Source organism: Balaenoptera musculus, chromosome 11, assembly GCF_009873245.2.
Source record: "Balaenoptera musculus isolate JJ_BM4_2016_0621 chromosome 11, mBalMus1.pri.v3, whole genome shotgun sequence".
NCBI classification, from domain to species: Eukaryota; Metazoa; Chordata; class Mammalia; order Artiodactyla; family Balaenopteridae; genus Balaenoptera; species Balaenoptera musculus.
In genome coordinates, this window is record NC_045795.1 from 41,823,100 (window position 1) to 41,842,736 (window position 19,637).

Consider the following 19,637-nt stretch of genomic DNA (forward strand, 5'->3'; position numbering starts at 1 on the left):
TACATATAAAAAGAGAAAAATATTTTGGGTACATTTGCTCAGAAACTTAGAAGTTTGGGGTGAGTTGTTTGAATTTATCAGTGTTTAGAACTCAAAACTCTATGATATGAAAATCTTTGCATTAGGACTGACGGACACCTTCTTAACATGTTATAGAGCAAAATCAAGAAATATCTTTTACTGAGTTTATAAATGAAGCTCTTGCTAAGTTTAATTATTATGGTCGTACACTTTTCTGCTATGTAATGCAATGTACATAATATCATTATACAACTTAATATATAACTTAATAAATTAAGTATATAACTTAATAAATACAAAGTAATATTTTGAATAACAGATATTCCCTAAATTCTGTATTAGGTACAAATATTTTCTTTTCTCTTATGGATCAATAGACTCAAATCAATAATTTTGAAGGGAAACCTCTGTTTAAACGATTTGGCTTTAGAATCATTTATAATTTCAGTATTTGTCTTAAAGTACTGGATAATTTTAAAAATAGTGCAAGAATAGAGCTACTCAGTTATTTTACAGGCTCTCCCTAGCTTCTCTTGAAAGTGATACATTATTTCTTTATTTTCTTTTTACTTGATGTGGGATTGGTGGCTTGCATTGTTCCAGGCAGATTAGATGAACCTATTTGCAGGGCACCTATAGAGACGTAGACATAGAGAACAGACATGTGGACACAGTGGGGGAAGGGGAGGGTGGGACGAATTGGTAGAGTAGGTTTGACATAAATACACTACCATGTGTAAAATAGATAGCTAGTGGGAAACTGCTCTATAGCACAGGGAGCTCAGCTCGGTGCTCTGTGACGACCTAGATGGGTGGGATGGGGGCAGGGGTGGGAAGGAGGTCCAAGAAGGAGGGGATATAGGTATACATGTAGCTGATTCACTTCATTTTACAGCAGAAACTAACACAACATTGTAAAGCAATTATACTCCAATTAAAAAAAAAAAAGATAAAGTACTCTGGCTTCTTTCCATATGAAAGAGTAGCTATTCATTCCTTCCAGCATAACTCACATCATTTGTTAACTGTTCATTCTGGCAAGTAATTAGGGAAAATATTTTTCATAAGCTAAAACTCCCTCTCTGTTTCGGCCTTGGCTTTCACTCTCTCAATTTATCATAGTTATGTTGATGTTGAGCGCTGCATGTTTTGAATTCTGGGCATCATTTTCAGGTTTACAATATGTAGGAGTAGTCCACATTTTTAGAATTTTTAACACTCAAAGTGTGGTAAAGTTTTTAAGGATTGTAGTCATTATTATTATTATATTATGGTTTATATTCTTGCAATGGAAGAAAACCTATTTCCTTTTCCAAAGTGCATTTTGAAATTTATATTGATGGTGATTTAAATCTTTTCAAATCACGCAATTCCAAAAGGAGATAACTCTTTTAGATTTTTGTCAATGAATTATTTTCCAAAGGGAGACATGCAAATACAATTTTATATTGATGTTCATTCTGGAGAATAAATGAGATATAGTATCTAAGAGTTCACCGTTTATTTATATTTTATTTCAAATTCAAAGCAATGCCCCATTAGCCAAACAGAATTTCTGCCATTTTCTCAGAGGTTTAAGGGCCTCTTTTTGTGTAAACTAATAGGACTGTTTGCATAAACGCGCAAGTGACAAGAATGTTTTGACAGTTTCACAAATGATGTCCTATGACCCTGTCTATTTCTCTTTCCTCTAGTTAACTTCTCCCACTGCCTCTGAGCAGCTTGCCTGTAAACCACCTGCTTTCTCCTTTGTTTCTCCAACTAATCAGAAAACACCACCTGTCCCAGTCGACCTAGCCGGAGCCTCTGTCCTGGAGGAGTTCCACGCGAGGAGGCTGGATGTCAGTGGGGCCCTGGTGGAAGAAACAGCCACGTACTTTCAAACTTCCGCTCACTCTGCACCCTTTTTTGCACCGAAGGGCACGTCCTCGACGTCACAGTTCCCCCATCCCGCTCAGTTATCAGGTTCTCACTCATCCAGTCCAAGTGCAGTCCAGCAAAAACCTGGCCTGACGTCTGAAGTCCTCAAGAAGACTGTCACCTCGCCTGTCCTTAGTCCCAGAGAAAGTCCGAGAACCTCTTCTCCTTCACTGTCCTCCGGTGCTTCTCTGAAGTCGAATTCAGCCTCCTACATCCCAGTCCGCATCGTCACGCACTCACTCTCTCCGAGTCCCAAACCCTTCCCCTCCCCTTTCCACGGCTCTTCTTCCACTGTCTGTAGCCAAGCGTCATCCAGCGGGAACGTCTCAAAGTCAGGGGTGAAATCCCCAGTGCCCTCCCGGCTTTCCCTCCTCACTGCCATCCTCAAGTCCAACCCTTCTCACCAAAGACCCCTTTCCCCGGCTTCCTGTCCCACCTTCTCTCTCAACTCCCTGGCTTCTTCCAGGCTCACACTCGATCAAAAAGTTAAACAAACCTCTCCTACGCCTAAAAAATCCCTCTCGAGTTGCTCCCTGCGAGCGGGGTCTCCAGAGCAAAGGGAAAACCAGGTTTCTGATCTCAGCCAGCAATCCTTTCCCTTCCCTTCTTCCACTAAAGCTGCTCCCCTTCCTCTGGCATCCTCCCTTTCTCCCCCCAAACAGGGCAGTAGCAGCCTTGCTTCTTTGAATGTAGAGAAAATGCCATCCCCCACTTCTTTGAAGAGCAGCCCAATGATTTCCCAGCTGCAAACCAGTACCTCCAGTTCTACGGGTCTGCCTCCTGTCCCTCCAAGCTTTTCTCCTCTGTTTTCCAAGGGCAGACAGGATGCTGACCTCAGGGGCCCAGGAAAGCCCAGGGATATTTCCCCACATCCTTCTGCGTTAGCCTCCTTGGCATCATCTTCGGTGTCTCCTCCCACTAACCCAAGAGCCAGGCTCCCCTCTCCAGAGAAATGCTACCATCCTTCCCCAACTCTTTCAAACCTGATAAGCAGATCCAAGAGAGCATCAGCACCTCTCTCTGGCCAGGGGCAGACACCTTTAGCTCCTCCCCCACACCCAGTCTCCAGCGCTGGCTCTGCCTCTCTTCCCCAACTGGGGTGCTCCGTTCTCCCTTGTGCTAATCCGCCCACGGAGGTGCGCCACCTCAGTCCCTCAGCGCTGCACCCAAATCTTACCCTGCCTTCAAGAATTGGGAAATCCGAAAGCTCCATATCTGACCACAGGTCATCTGTTTCATCCCCATCACCTCCCATCTCTCTAACAAGAACCAACGAGCTGATTTCACCTTGTGCATTGTCCATGTCAACAGGCCCTGAAAATAAGAAACACAAGGTATTTTTTTTTTTTTTTTTTTTTTTTTTGCACGTTGCATGGTGCATGTTTCTTTTGAAGTACGGAATCATTTTTTTTCAGAGGAAAAATCAGCAATTATGATATTCTTTCTGTTCCTACAAGGAGATAGTGCAAGGGGATCTAGGATTTGGTATATTTGAATGTGTAGATGAATTATAAACTGTCTAAAATTGTGCATGTTTCTGAAAACCTCTTTGATTTTGCAAATCCTCTTATGGTAACCTTTTATATCTGTGGCTCCAAGGGCATTTTTTCCAGGCATAATATGAGTTATATTATTGATCCCAAAGATGGAATTTAGAGCAGTTAGATGGAATTTGGGAATATGATACATTTCTGTTTCTTTAATAACATGGACCCTATTATCCATCAAAATATCCTGTACTGATAAAATAGTAGACAGGATTACTGTAAAATGGAATATTATCATATATCAAGCCCCATATGATTGCCCAGCCAATTTGAAAACTTTCTATTTCCTTTGCTGGCATTTATTTATTAGTAGTAATTTTCTTCCCCTTCTACCATGATGATTTCTTTATTGCTCTCCATACACCTCAAGCTAAATCAATATGGACTTAGCTATATACATGTTGGGCAAAAGAGAATAGAAATTTCCTTTGTATGTGAAAATTATTTGATTTATTATGAACACTGAATACTTAATGATTATAAAATATGGAAAGTATGGACAGGCTGGGTAGAGGGAAGTAGAGTTAAGAGAGGAGAAGTATTGACTTTTTTTATTTTATTTTAACATCTTTATTGGAGTATAATTGCTTTACAATGGTGTGTTAGTTTCTGCTTTATAACAAAGTGAATCAGTTATACATATACATATGTTCCCATATCTCTTCCCTCTTGCATCTCCTTCCCTCCCACCCTCCTTATCCCACCCCTCTAGGTGATCACAAAGCACTGAGCTGATCTCCCTGTGCTATGCAGCTGCTTCCCACTAGCTATCTGTTTTACGTTTGGTAGTGTATATATGTCCATGCCACTCTCTCACTTTGTCACAGCTTACCCTTCCCCCTCCCCATATCCTCAAGTCCATTCTCTAGTAGGTCTGTGTCTTCTTTATTCCCATCTTACCACTAGGTTCTTCATGACCTTTTTTTTTTTTTTTTCCCTTAGATTCCATATATATGTGTTAGCATACTGTATTTGTTTTTCTCTTATTGACTTTTAAATGCTCTGAAGCGACCCATTGAGGAAGGATGGGAAATCAGCATTTATTTTAATATGAGAAGGGAAACATTTGAAGGAGTTACCCATAGCATTCATTGTTCATTTTTCCTGGAGGAAGGCAACTCTGCCCTAGAGTGTACCGGCTTCCCAACTGTTCTCATGTGATTTAAGATATAGAGTTTAGACACTTAGGATTCAGTCAGTATTCTATAAATGAAATAAAATTCTGAAAGTGTCTGTATTAGGAGGGGGTTTGGATTTTCAGTTCAGCGCATTGAATTAACACTATTTTGGAGTGTCCAAGTTGGTTCCATGGAGATTGTGTTCAACTCTGTCACTGTTGGGATGACGAACTTACCATGGAAAAGATGAAACAGCCCACATGATGCTGTTAATATGTTACAATACAATTCAACTTACAAAGCATGCTTTAGACATCTACTGTATGCCCACCACTATACTAGCTTTTTTGTGGATGTGTTTTATTTTTAAGGAAAATAATCCTTTGTCTTAAAAATATATTTTATTCAGCAAAACAACATATATATAACGTGGAGAAGCTATAGAGAGTTATTAAATCTACAGTAAAGCTAGAAAACAAGGATAAGGCAATATTAATATAACATAATACAGATTATGTATAAAAGTTCACTGAATTCAGTATAAGAGAAATATTATTATGGGATATGGTTAGTAAGGGAAGTTATCATAAATGTCAGGCCTGTTGGAAATGTTTAGGATTTAGCTTAATGAAGAGGAAAGCAGGTGGCATTTCAGAAATGGTAAACAACTCCACCAAATATACAGATGATGATCCCAGAGGAGTATATGTGGACACGTAAGAAGATTGGCCTTATCATCGAATAGTGATGATAGTAATGATAATTACAGTAACAGATATCAAATACTTTCTGTGAGTCAAGGACTATCCTAGTAGTGACACAAAGTAGTTAAAATTTAATTAAAAGGGACCATGTTAGTTAATTTTGTCATGACCATATGAGATTGGTAATATTATTTTCTTCATTCTGTATACCAAGAAACTGTAGTTCAGTGAATAACTTGCCCAGGTTACATTTCTTATACTGGCAGAGCTGACATTTATATTAATTGAAATCTACTGATTCCTGAAGCCATGTTCTTTATTACTGAGATTTATTGCTACAAAGCAATAACTCATATTAATTATCATTTTAGCCTTATTTATTAATTCTCATGAAGGAATGGAATGATGATTAGAATTACCAATTTACATAATATTTGGATCATTTTAAAATGTATTTTTCAAGATTATTAAGTCCTTGTACTTTAAACTTCAAAGCAAATGGGATGGAGGAAATCTAACTTTCTCTCTAAGTTTGAAAATATGATTTATTTGAGGTGAAATGACCTGGTGATTATCTTTTCAATACATATGTGTGATTATGGAATTCATTTGTAATGTATTGAAAAAAAACCCCTGGTGATCTAAACATTACTTTTTCCTGAATTTATTGGCAATTATCTCTTAAACCATACTGCCTTACACTTATTCTTTACCTTTATGAAAAGTAGTTTTACTCCACAGGCTTCTTAGAGGGTTTCTGTTTGTGGTTCAATCTGTTCTATTCATGTTTTGTCCCATTTTTGGAGAGTTGGAAAAGGGTGAGCCCAGAGCGGCTTCTGATGAAGTCCTTTTTTGCCCTAAAATCAAGTTTTTTGAAGACCTGTTACTCCCCAGCTCATTTACTGCCACCAGTATTGAAGAATTTTCAGCGTTAGCTTTATTTTTTCTGCTTATTTTCTTTATTTCCAAGTTAATAAAGTTCAAACTTGTAGAAATGCTTCTTAAATTTGATGAACATGTATGAAAATATGGAGAATGATTATAATTAATCCATTTTTATCTGTTCCTTTGAACATAAAAAATGTTTCTTATAATGGGTAAAATTTATGATAACTTTTGCAAAATTAGTTTCTCTCGAGACATATTTATTTGTCATATTTATCATATATATATCATATAAATATTTGTCATATTTATTTCCTCCTTGCTTCTTGCTGTTATCTCTGTAGGTAAAAAATCAGTATGTGTATATATATATAAGTAAAACTATTATTTGCAAGAATTGTAACTTGAGTGTAAAAAGTTCACTAAAATGGACACTGTTGGATACTGGAAGAGATAAATCTTATTGCAGTTTCTTTTGATGTTTGATTCGTTTTGTTTAAATTGCTAAGATTATTTTATAGATTGATAGGATGAAATAGACAAACGCTTTGGGATATCAAAGAATTTATATGCTTTTATGGACTGTTTCTTGTCTGGCTCGTTCCACTGTGGTGCTAATCTGAGCACAGAACCCTCTTTGAAGTCAAAGAGTTTCAGATTTAGATCAGCTTCACTCAGTACCAGATCCTGAAAGGAAAGAGGTCCTAGAATACAGATAGCCATCAAATTAAAACATCAATGCTTGAAAGATATTAGTTCCAAGTCTGGCCTTACTGTCCTTTGATATGAAAATGAAATGGAACAGCTAGCTTAGGCTGGGCTAAATTCAGGTATAAGATATGTTTGATGTTTCTTTTTCATAGATAGAATCTTAAAGTTCGGAATCTGCTTTTATTAGTATAACAGCTATATTCTAATTTCAGATATGGTTGAAAAATATTATTTCACATTATAATCATGGTCCTAGACAGGATGGGTGTCTCCCTGAATGTTGCTCCTATGGCTCTTTGATCAATGTGTATATTGTCTGAGACACTTTTTCCCCTTGGGAAAGCCTGAATATCAGAAAATTAATCTATGGAGTCGTATTTGGGTTCCCAATATCTTTTGCCTTCATTATAATTTACATTTTTCTCCTAACGGGTTATCATGGTGTTCCACATGGAAATTTGGGATGGCCATTACATCAAAACCTCATACATTTTGCCCCTCAATGATGATGGTCTGAAGCTCTGTGTAGGCTTCAGTGGTGTCACTGCCCTGGCCTGAAAGCTAGCTGGACACATGGATTGGTTAGGGAATCAGTTGAGAGCTTTTAGATATTTCATGAACTTTTATAGCTGATGTTTTATTTATAAACTCTCATTCTTTTAAGGCATCATATCATTTCCAAGTATATCACACTGAAAACTTGGTGGTTACAAGCTTCTATGTGACTTTCTCCATTTCTTTTTTTTTTTTTTTTAAATTTTATTTATTTATTTTATTTATGGCTGTGTTGGGTCTTCGTTTCTGCGCGAGGGCTTTCTCTAGTTGTGGCAAGCGGAGGCCACTCTTCATCGCGGTGTGCGGGCCTCTCACTATCGCGACCTCTCTTGTTGCGGAGCACAGGCTCCAGACGCGCAGGCTCAGTAGTTGTGGCTCACGGGCCCAGTTGCTCCGCAGCATGTGGGATCTTCCCAGACCAGGGCTCGAACCCGTGTCCCCTGCATTGGCAGGCAGATTCTCAACCACTGCGCCACCAGGGAAGCCCGACTTTCTCCATTTCTGCTGATCCTTACATAATCTGGGAAATGAACAGAAGGAAATGTACCTCCATGAGCAAAACTGGTCAATCTGAGTTCAAAACAAATCACTCATTCGTACAATAAATATGTATTGAGTGCTTATTATGTATACGTTTCAAAGTTGTGAAGATGTTGAAACAAATAAAATTGCAAAAAATGCATGCTAAAAGAACATTTATATTCTATGGTGAAAGAGAAACAGTCCACAACCCTCCCCCTCCCCAATAAGTACATTTTCTTGTATGTTAGAAGATCATAAGTGGTATAGAGAAAAGTATAGCAGGCTAAGAGGTGGTTGTCACCAATTTATGTTGGGTGGCAGAGATAGGTTTCTTTGAAAGGGTGACATCCAAGGAGGTGATGCTTCTTGAGAGAGTATAGTTAGGCCCTTCCTCAGGGTCTTGTTGTTTATGTAATTTGAGGTCCTGGCATTTACCTGTACTTAAAGTGTAACCATGAGTTCAAATCCCTGATTCTCAAGGCAAATAGTACAGTTTGCTTTGAGATCTTATAGGTCTTTATTACTAGAGCCTGTGGTGAATTTTATGTGTCAGTGATGGGGGTGGTGGTGAGGAGAGCGGTGGGAAGTATTTTCTGAAGGGGAAGGGTGTGTTCTTGCTATCCCCACCTTCACACCCAGGATTTATGTTACAATATCTAGCATTGCCTATAAATAGAATTAGCTCTGATAAACTTACATACAAAATGCAATTTCCTTTTTTAAACCTAAACTTTGCCCTGTACCTGTCATCTAGTGAATATTTAACAGATATTTATGGAAAGATGACTAAAACCATAGATTGCAAATTTGAGAGATATAGTAGTTATCACTGAATTTTTTGCTGGATTCAAAGTCAGGCTGGTCGGTTCTACCTTGTATGATTAGCTAATGGTGATTCCAGCCTGTAATATTACAGCCTATTCTTATTATTTAAGTTATAATTACAGTGACTAGAGTGATCTGTAATTTTAAACCGAGGAAGGGAAACCAATGAATTTGCTTTCATACCTGGAAGTCTTGACATACTAGAAAAGAAATATGCTCCAAATTTGGATATTGTTAAGAGAACCTAAAAGAAATATACTGAACACAAAAAGTATCTCTTATGGCAACAAGAATGATGTTTGGACTGAAAAGGAAAGGCTACATGTGTCTTAGAGATGCATAAAGCCCAAGATAGATGAAGAACTAGAAAGGACATCTAGTTGCTTTAAATAAGTTCATGTCTCCTGGTCTAGATAAATCATATCTCAAAAAACAGATGAAATTTCTAATTCTATTGCAAAAGTATTGTAAATGATGGGAAAGAGGAGATTTACCAGAAAAAAAGAAGCAAGCTGTTTTTTAACACAAAAAATGGAAGGTAAATTCCGAAAATTATGGCAAATTCTTAGGTTGTGAATGTTTACCAAAACAGTTATAACTGGAAGTCAGACATTTTCTTCAAGCAATAGACATTTTATTGAATGCTTTCCAGCTTCTAGCTTTTGTGATGTCTTTCATGGTATCTTGAACAAGGAGAGATATTTGAGAAGTAGTGATATATTTCTGTGAATTCTGAATGCTTAATCCAAAGCATCCTCGAGATCACTGTCTATCTCATCACCTTATTTTAATTTTATGCATATTATTATCTCTCTATGGCTTTTCTTTTGCTTTCTTATTTATTTGTTTGTTTATTGTTTGGTTCAGTTCATTAAGATGTAAGCTCTAGAGAGTAAAGGCTTTGTGTGTTTGTTTACTGCTGAATCACCAATACTTAGAGCAATGCATGTCACAAAGTGGATACTCAATAATATTTTGTTGCGGGAATCCATTAGTTGAACTACCGTATCCAAATAAATTTACAAGTTGGATTGATGCCCACCAGGTTGGCAGAACCCAGTAGGCAAGAGCTCCCTATCCTTGTATGTGACTTGAATGAAGATAAAGATGATACGCCTAAAAAATCGTTCATGAAATAATATAAAAGTATTATCTTTGCAGTTTACAATGACTGACAAATCTAATCAGAGAAATTGGATAGAGATAATACCTAAAGTGCTATTTTTGGATCTAGAGGGAAAAAAGCATAACTACAGGATGGAGTTTAATTTCAACAAATGTTAAGAAAAAGATGAAAGGATTAGGAATTTTAGGTGATAGTATACTCAATGTGATCCAACAATATAAAATAACCTCAACTTCGTTCTGTGTTTTCTAAACACACCACAAAAACCAAGGAGGCAATTCCAATGATTATCATCTTCACTGTATTAATTGAGTTTATTGTCAATATCATGTCAGTGATGGTGATATTCTACTTTGTGTTAAAAATACATCTAGGTAAACACACCTTTTAAAAATTTATATATAATAGTGTGTTAATCCCAAATTCCTAATTTATCCCTCTCCCCATGTTTCCACTTTGGTAACCATAAATTTTTTTTTTAGAAGAAATGCAAATGTTCTTTTATTTTATTTTTAAATTTTTCTTATTTTTTGGCTATGTAGGGTCTTTATTGCTGAGCGTGGGCTTTCTCTAGTTGTGGTCAGTGGGGGCTACTCTTTGTTGCAGCATGCAGGCTTCTCATTGCAGTGGTTTCTTTTGTTGTGTTGCATGGGCTCTAGGCGCGTGGGCTTCAGTAGCTGTGGCACGTGGGCTCAGTAGTTATGGCTCGTCGGCTCTAAAGTGCAGGCTCAGTAGCTGTGGCACACGGGTTTAGTTGCTCCGCGGAATGTGGGATCCTCCCGGACCAGGGCTCAAACCCGTGTCCCTTGCACTGGCAGGTGGATTCTTAACCACTGCACCACCAGGGAAGTCCCCATAAATTTTTTTTTGAAGTCTGTGAGTCTGTTTTATAAATACATTCATTTGTATCATTTTTTTACACATTGTAAATCAACTATACTCTAATATAAAATAAAAATTAAATTAAAAAAATTTAAAGGAATATTGACAGAGGAAAGGGATAGTGAAATTCTTCCGCTGAGGATCGGTAAGGAAGGGGTAGATGGAAACAGCAGTATAACTATCACGCAGAAGAGAGCTCTTAGTCCAAGCAGGGAAAAAGAGGACCAAGGTTCTACAGGAGTAAGTTAGCAGGAAACATATTTTGGCTCAATATAAAGGGGAATTTTGTACCAATTCTAACAGTTAGACCTAAATGTGCTGCCTTGGGAGGCAGGCAATTGTTCATAGTGTGGCTGAACAGAGGATCAGAGAGATTGATGCCTTGGATGAGGGGGTTGAAACAGATTGCCTTCAATATCACTTCTAATTCTAAGATTATATGGCATTACATTTATAATAACAAGATATTGCTCTGTAGAGGCTTCACCAACTATATTCTTTAGGACAGCTGTGGATAGGAGAACAAACATTATAAATGATTATGCATCCTGAAAGGAGAGGCAAGGGCATATGGCAGGTAAATCACAGTTGTTGAGCTGGAGCACCCTTGTCCAAATCCCAGCTATGATTTAGTAGCTAGTGACCTTGGATAAGTTTCTTAACATCTGTCTGCTTTAGTTTCCATATATAAAGTAAACATAATGTAATATCTACATAATAGGTTTGTTGTGAAAACTAAATGAGATAATACACATTAAGTTTTCAGAAGGGTACCTGGCTTGTAGTGATTGTTATCTATTATTATTGTTGCAACTATTGCTACAGTTAAATATCCACAAACCATTGTGGAGTATTAATAACATATTTTATTCTGCATTATTTGTCTGTTTAGATATTCCTTGGGAAAAAGTATCTTATAGAGAAGCATGGATATTGGATCCAGATGGGTCTGGATTCCAAATCTGTTTGTTTTTTATGGGCTGTGGTCTTAGATGAGTCACCTGAGCTCACCACGTCTCCTTTTCCTAATGACTCTTTAGTTATAGGGATTCTGCAAAATTAAATGAGGCAATGCATGTCATTCGCCTAGTCATAGATGTCAGCTCTAATTCCACATGCTGAGATGGCATTTTACTTTAGTGCTTATCCAAATACATTATTTTCTGGAGACCATAGCAGCACTGGATCAATAGAGAGACTTATAATTAATGACTTTAGTCATTAATTATAAAATTACAGGATTCTGCTTCAGTAGGTAAGCTCAAGTCTTGAAGGGACCAGAGGCTTTCTTCTTCCAGGTCTGGCATTTTTGATTTTTTTCTACTTGAACTTCTTCCTAAGGAATATGAATGTGCCAGCCTCTTACCTTCTTCACACCAGTTGAATGAGGGTTACACCAATGCCATCTATAAAATTCAAGGTTTTATTTTACTTGATTACACTGTCTTCTTCTGTAGATCCTTTGGTCTTCTTTCCAGGGGACAAAGACAGCCTGGAGCTGTGTGCCAGTTTCCCACTGGCTCTGGGCGAATGGGGAAGCTGCCTGAGAGCTTTTGAAGTGAGAGGAACCTTGAGCTTAGTTAAACAGCTTGGGACCCAGAAAAATATCAAAACTGGGCCTTTGGTTATGTATATGATACTGGTTTCTACAAATTTCTCATGCTCAACCCTCTCCCCCAAATACTTCCCAAAACTGAACTAGATTACTCTGAGTTTTACTTAAAACTCAGAATGTTTTCTCATTTGATTCATTAACATCACTGTATTAGAAAGTACAGGAGAGGGTGGTGAGGTTTAAAAAAATGAAATTAAGATCAAGAGCATGGCCTTCTAGTTTTTCCATTATGGAGTTAAATTGCTGATATCACTTCTATTCAAAATACACTACTTTCTAAAAATTACTGCTAAATTTTATGTGTTCTGATCATTGTTTTTATGAATGATGCAAGAGAATGTATTGAGTTCAATTAAACCTATTGGCATAATATTTGTTAATTATGGCACTATAAAAAAGAATTGCTTTCCTTTGAGAATAAAGCAAAAATACCCCAAATATTTATACAGTAGTATTCCTCTCAGGGCATGCTGCTAATGAGAAATTTATATATAACTTTGTAAAAATGAATGTTTTTAAGTTCTAAAATGATATAGCATATACTTGCCTATAATCCCTAGGCTGCTATTTTACTGTGATATTTCTTTGCTTGTCATTCTAATAAAATATTAACATGATAAACTAATTTTTTTCTGTCAAAAACAAGTTGTTGAAGCATAATCACTGTTTTCTTCATTTGATAACATGAGGTTTAACTCTGTAGAACTAGTCTAAATTTATGTCACATTCTTTCCCCTTTTCAACTCCACTCTTGCTTTCTGGTTACCCCCATTCTAGCAATACAAGACCAAGTCCAGCTACAAGGCTTTTGCAGCAATCCCAACAAACACATTGCTTTTGGAACAGAAGGTCAGTGTTGGCTCAAAAGCAGAGTGAATTTTGGTGATGTTTTCTAAAATTGCTTATGTCATTTTTGTTATGTTTAAAAAAAAATTCTGTTTTCAAGTTCTGCCTTTACTAAAATAAAATACTGCTCTTAGTTTAGGATGACGTGGTGAAAGCATCTTGGTGGATAGAATCGGAGACATCATTGATTTATTGGTAGAGTCTTGGTAGGAGCCTGGAGTTATCCAAGCTACTAAGCAGCTCTGAGAAACTTGATTCAGATTTGGGTACATCCCTGTCCTTTGGAATTTTAAATGGTTATTAATATTTAAGAGCTTCTACCTCTATTCACATTGATCAATAGAGTAGAGGTAAAATGGGGTTACGTGTGGGCAACTGGCCACCTTTGAAATTTGATGATTAATAGTGGCTTCCACAGGGTGGAAATATTTTAGCCAAACATCCAACTTAGCCTCTTAAATCCCATCATGGTCTGAACATCTTTATCCATTTTCCTCAACCATTGATCTGACCTCCATGAATGGGAGGGAGAGGTTGAGATCCCTTCCAATGACCCAGCTACTTTCACATGGCTCCAGGGCATTTTTGACTTGCTATTGAGTCGCTAACTATAAAATTACAGGATTCTGCCTCAGTAGGTAAACTAAATTAAAGCTCCTTGTTTCATAAGTCCATTACAAAGGCTCAAATGAAGCCCCAGTGGAGGATCATATCAGAATTGAAGTGAATCCAATTACCAAGTCTATGACATGATACATTTCTTATGTTAATTTTATGATATTTATTTTGGCAATTTATCTTTGCATGAAGCCCATTTTTTTCTGTGCAATTATAGTGTTTCAAATAATGTTATAATTTGTCAAAATGTTAATGTTTGCAACCAGGTGGTATTTTGACCACTGGCTTATGAGCCTACTACATTCTTGTTATTTTAGCATGATCTGGAGAATAAAACTGTTATATATTCTCTTGTCTAAAAAAGTAGGAATTGTTAGTGGGAGATGCTAAGTGGTATATAGGTGAACATTGGTTGGCAGTATCTCTTATATCATGTATCTCTGATAACAAATTCCCAATTATCCGCCTGTGGCCCAGAGTCTATGCTCTATATATCTGAATGCCTTGAACTGGGGGGTGGGGGGTGAGGGGGCCATCTGTAACTTTTTCTCTAGCTTCTCTTCTGAATTTTGACCTTCTGTGGTTCATTGAAAGACGAGATGGGCGTAAAACACCAATTTCAGGAGGTTTCAAGAGGTTTCAGGAAGTGACACCTTCACCAGATGCCCCTTATCCTATTTTCTAGAGTTAAATATTATGTGGAGTCATAGTAGAAGTGTTCCCTCACCATAGACCTTCTCCCCATTTCAGATGGACATTTCCAAAATCTGGTCACAAGTGCCTGCCTTCACAGAAATGGGAGAAACTCTCCCACCCAGTAGCCAGGCAGAGAGAATAGGGGCTGTTGTGCCACAGTGTCCTTCCCTCATGCTGGCCAGCTCTCTTCTCTTCCAATTCAATGGATTTTAGAGATTATAATCCATTAGTCAGTCATTAAAAATGAGGAATGATTAGCTTAATTTCAAATTGCATCACAAACCCGTTTCATAAGTGTCTATGGTGGTATCGCTTTGCATTGAACCTAATGCAAGCTCATATGGGAGAGGTCTTGTGTTTTTAATTTTGAATAAAACATACTCTTCAGTAAAATTATTATTTTTATTTTTAGTACCACAACATGTAAATATCATGATATCTAGTTTAAAATATCTAAGTTTAAATATCATGATATCTAATTTAAAATATCTAATACAATTATCTAGTGTGGATAATGGTCTCTTGGCTAAGATGTTGTTTTGGGACAATAAATATTTGAATTCTTCAAAGGTCACAGGATATAACATGATGTTTGTTTTTCTTTAGAGCTTTTTATAATTCCACATTTTTTTTTTTTTTTTTTTTGCTGGCTTTCCCATGTTATGTATTCCTCAATGAGAGATTTTACTTTGTAAGAATTTTAAAATAACAAAAGTATTATCCCAAGATTTTATGAGAGTTTATTTCTATTTTCAGTAATATTTCTTGAATGATATTGTGCTGTTTCTATCATGATTGTTGTTTTTTAAAAATAAATCTGGTAATTTCGATCTTTTTGCCCATCTGTTTATACAATAGAACTCATCCTATGCCATTAAAATCAAAGGGACTTATTTCTGAATTGAGTGAGTAAATTAAAACTCCAATCATCAGAGACTCATCTATTTGGGAGAGGATTAACATTTTGGAATATTTTAAATCACAGAAGGTTTTCTGAGATCCCTTTAACATCTTACAGAACAGCACAATTAAGGGGTACGGTGATGGCGCAGTGTCATTACAATATTCTGTTAGGGTCCGTGCTGTGGAACAACTTGAAGATAGAAAAAGCACATTTATTTCGTCTTAAGATGGATGGGCAATTAATTCTCTCCCCCAACCAGATTTTTTACACCACATTCTGTTTTATAGCATATAGTATAATTAATGAGGAACCAGAATCACTTTAAAAAATAATACTATTTTTAAAAGCAAAATTTTCTCCAAATTGAAATACAGGCATCCCTTCCAATCAGACATTAAGCTTTCATTGAATCCTTGGATTGGTTTCAGTTTTAATCACCCCTTGATGAAGCCCATAATTTTCAAAAGAGTACATTTTGTTGGCAGGGGACACGAGGTTTCTGATACTTCAATTCTGTAATTTATTGTCCGCGTCGAACTTAAATTTATAGCTTATTCGGTTTTCTATCATTTTTTCCCCTATGAACGTTTAGGAGGGAAGCATTTTAAACTAAAGCCTTAACTAAGGCTTTACAGGCATCATATTTTAATGTGTTGGCATTGGGGTCTTTGATTTAATCTCCTGCCAATAATCATCTTCTCTAAGATTGAGATGAGGATGTAATACAAGTGATTATAAAGCAGGAACAAAATAATGAGATGAACGTGCATTTGTGACTGTCCTTATTACAATATGTTCAACAATATACTGGGCTCTGTAGAGGAAATAATTTTGATATGGACATTATTTTTTAGTCTCAATGTGGGTACTGCTGTCCTTTTCAGAGAATGTTGAAGATCTCTCTCTCTCTTATTGACTAATTTTTCTTCTTAATCATCTGAGTCCGATAGCAATAGGTAAAAAGTTAAAATTAAACTGAAGGGCACATATTAATATTCTAAATAAATGGATTATTATTTTTATTGAGCAATTGTATTAAGGAAAGGAAAGATGAAGGGATATTTCCTTGAAATCAAATAATGCAAATATATATTGTCTCACAGTGATTAATTTTTTTCCATGAAAGAATACACTTTTTCCTTGTAAGTAATTTATCTGTTCCCTTCCTCACAATTATTTCTCAGGATAAAATCAAGGCTATGGTTAGGTACTGTTTCCCAACAAATGATATTATTATGCATTTAATTCATAAGCTTAATGTGTTTGAAAGAATTTTAGAGTAGCTCAATTTTATAAATAGCACCTATAAATTATAAGATTAATTATTTAAATGAAAGTTACAGGAGAAAAATTATTTTATTTTTCCTGGTGGAAGGAGGATAAAGAACAACCGTTTTGAAGACAGTAGTAAAAACTGTGCTACAAAAATAGAAAGGTAAAGATTTGAGATATCTTGTCAATTGTCAAATCATTTTATTCTAAGTTGACAGTTTAATTTTTTAAAACATGAGTTGGTAAACTCCAATCTGATTAAACATATGTCTTTGGGTGAGACTATTTTAGGATCTTTGCGTGTCTCAAAAATTTAACAAAATCTGGTTACCGACTTAGCATATGGTCTAGACTAGAGAGACATCTCTTAATTTAGGTTAATTCAAGAAGTAAATGTGTTCCCAATTTCTTTAACAATGGGAAAGTGCCCAGGACCCAAATCTATACAAATCTATACTAATTGGTTCTTCTTGGGCAGTTGTCTACCATGCAACTATTTCTTTTAAGGCGCTTACTAAACCATATTAAAGTGTGCATATTGGTTGTTGTTTTTTTTTCCCTACTATAAAGTATTTGAGAAAATCTGTTTTGTTAAACAGTCATTGAATGAATTAATTTAGTTTGTACCTGGGTAGGTCTCTTAAATTTCCAATTTTATTCCACACGATTTTACAGCAATTTTTTGCTCATAGGATTGTAAAAATAAGGGGGACTCATATATGGCAATTAGGATGATGATAAGCGTCTTCCTTTAGGGTAGAATAAGCTTCATCAATTCTAATTCCATGGAAAAGATATAAAAGGCCTTCTGCTACAAGGAAAGTAAGTTGGTTTTAGACTTGGTACCTTTTAATGGTTAAAGAATGCAATCACAATGGCTGCCATACTGAGTACTTTAGCATGTCAGACACTGAGCTAAATGCTTTACTATCCTCACAACTCTGTGAAAATTTTGATGCTCCAAAATGTCAACTAAATTACCCAAAGCTGCAGGGCTAGTGGGTTGCTGAAATGGACCTTAAGTGGGATCTGATTATCCCCTAGCTTTGCCCTGCTCACCATGCAACAGTGACATCAATTAGCTAAAGTGAAATATTGAGCAAGAGGTGATGTTTTGGATAATTTTTTATTACTTGCTAAAAGATATTTAAATCTTCATTAAATTAGAGCAGCAAAAGGTTTTTTTTGTTTTTTTTTTGTTTGTTTGTTTGTTTTTAATGAAGAACAGTTAAAGGGAATTGGAAATAGCTTAGTTCTGACAAGACTTAAGTTAGTGAGGGTTTACAAAGCAGCCCAATTTTTTGAGTTATTAAAAGAGAGGTGGTGAATTACAGTAGAGGAGGTGCTGGCAGGGAATCAGGAACACCCTTCTGATATACTTGATTAAACGAAGGAAAAGTCTGGAGGCTTTGCCATTAAGCCTTCAGGAACAGGTTTGAAACTGGCCGTAATGACTTGCCAAAACTCCCTTCCTTCTGTGTGAGAGGAACAGACATTTAACCCTCCAGAGATCTTGGGATTAAAAACAGCAAGTAAATTTCCTCAATTCTTGAAATTTTTAAACCAATCATATGAAAATAATCTGCTTATCAGTATTCCTAGACCTTTAAAGAAGCTGTAATTTTATATATTGGAGGTCCCTTTGGCTTACAGCATACATTTCCCCCTTTTCTTCAGATCTGAATGCTATTCATACCTGAATCCCCAACTACAGAATCAAAATGAGATTTATTTAGCTGAGAATATCTCCAATCCTACAAATGGTTTTGTATTAATGACTGAAAATCAAGCAAATCTCTTGTAGTCACAGGATTTGTTCTACCAAATAGCTGGTCAGATTAACAAAGTATAGCAGTTTTTGGGTTCTGCCTGAATTGATTTTTGGGAGGTTAATTTTATCATTATTGAAATACAGTACTCGCCCATGAAATTTTTGAAATCCAATCCAGTTAGATAGTCCAGGCATCACAAAAAGTTTACAAGCCCTTTTAGAGTATCCTTCCTTTGGAAGCAGTTTACTTTCTAACTCTACTTAGAGTGCAACTAATTCATTCTATTTTCAGATTTTTAGAACTTAATCCTATTTCCAAAGAGAGCAGGTTCTAATCAGTCTGCTGATTCAATATATCTGACTTAACAGTGTTTGCAATTCCATGAGAGATGCTCCTTTTGGATGGGGAACACCTATTACAGTGTGTGGGCATATATTCTCATAAAGACTTTGATTTACAGTGCTTGCTCCTAGTTCTTGCCTCTTAATTATAATGTCATGCTGAGCTCAGGAACTATTTTCTTCTAAAAGGAGATCCACTATGTCTCTTTTCAAAAACTGGGCCCCAAAGTTGGTTGTGCTGAGCAAAATATAACCACTTTTAATGAGACTATTTCTAACCATTAGTTAAGAATTTTTAAAAATAGGATTCAAAGCATGTTCCATTTATGCCTCACTTGGCTATCAGACAGTTTGGTAGAAAATATATGTTTTTTTTAATAAAATCTTTTATTGGAGAATATTCGGAGAGAACTTCACTCAAAATGAATAAATCTAAAGAAACATCAATACAATCCTGCTGGCTAAGTTGTCAAAAAACAATCTATGGTCAGGCTTCACATGAATGGAGATTTAATATATTTTCTTTTAATACATTTTTGTACTACAGAGAAAAAACCTACTCTTTATGGCTGCTAGAAGGAGTGGATCAAGATGATATAATTGACAGAGAACTCCTTGTCAATAAAAAAATCAATTCTAGTGAATTTCAAGGCTATTCAAACTCAAAATAATCCCCCTTCCAAATTTTAATGCAGTTCGAGTATTGTCTCCATTTCAAAGTTTCAGCATTACTGACTGAATACTAGTTATCTTCCTT

The 19,637-nt window shown here is 36.2% G+C and overlaps 1 protein-coding gene across 14 annotated transcripts in view; it reads left to right on the plus strand.

Annotated features, from left to right (window-relative positions):
* The window catches only part of LOC118904077 (muscular LMNA interacting protein), a 275,275-nt gene that overhangs the window by 148,227 nt on the left and 107,411 nt on the right, over positions 1-19,637 (plus strand). For 12 of the 14 annotated variants that reach the window (XM_036869793.1, XM_036869795.1, XM_036869801.1 and 9 more), the window contains 2 exons: positions 1,716-3,275; positions 13,209-13,280. In XM_036869793.1, the coding sequence (XP_036725688.1) occupies positions 1,716-3,275; positions 13,209-13,280 (1,632 nt within the window). The remainder of the gene's footprint in view (positions 1-1,715; positions 3,276-13,208; positions 13,281-19,637) is intronic. The other 2 variants (XM_036869797.1, XM_036869807.1) reach the window with 2 other exon arrangements.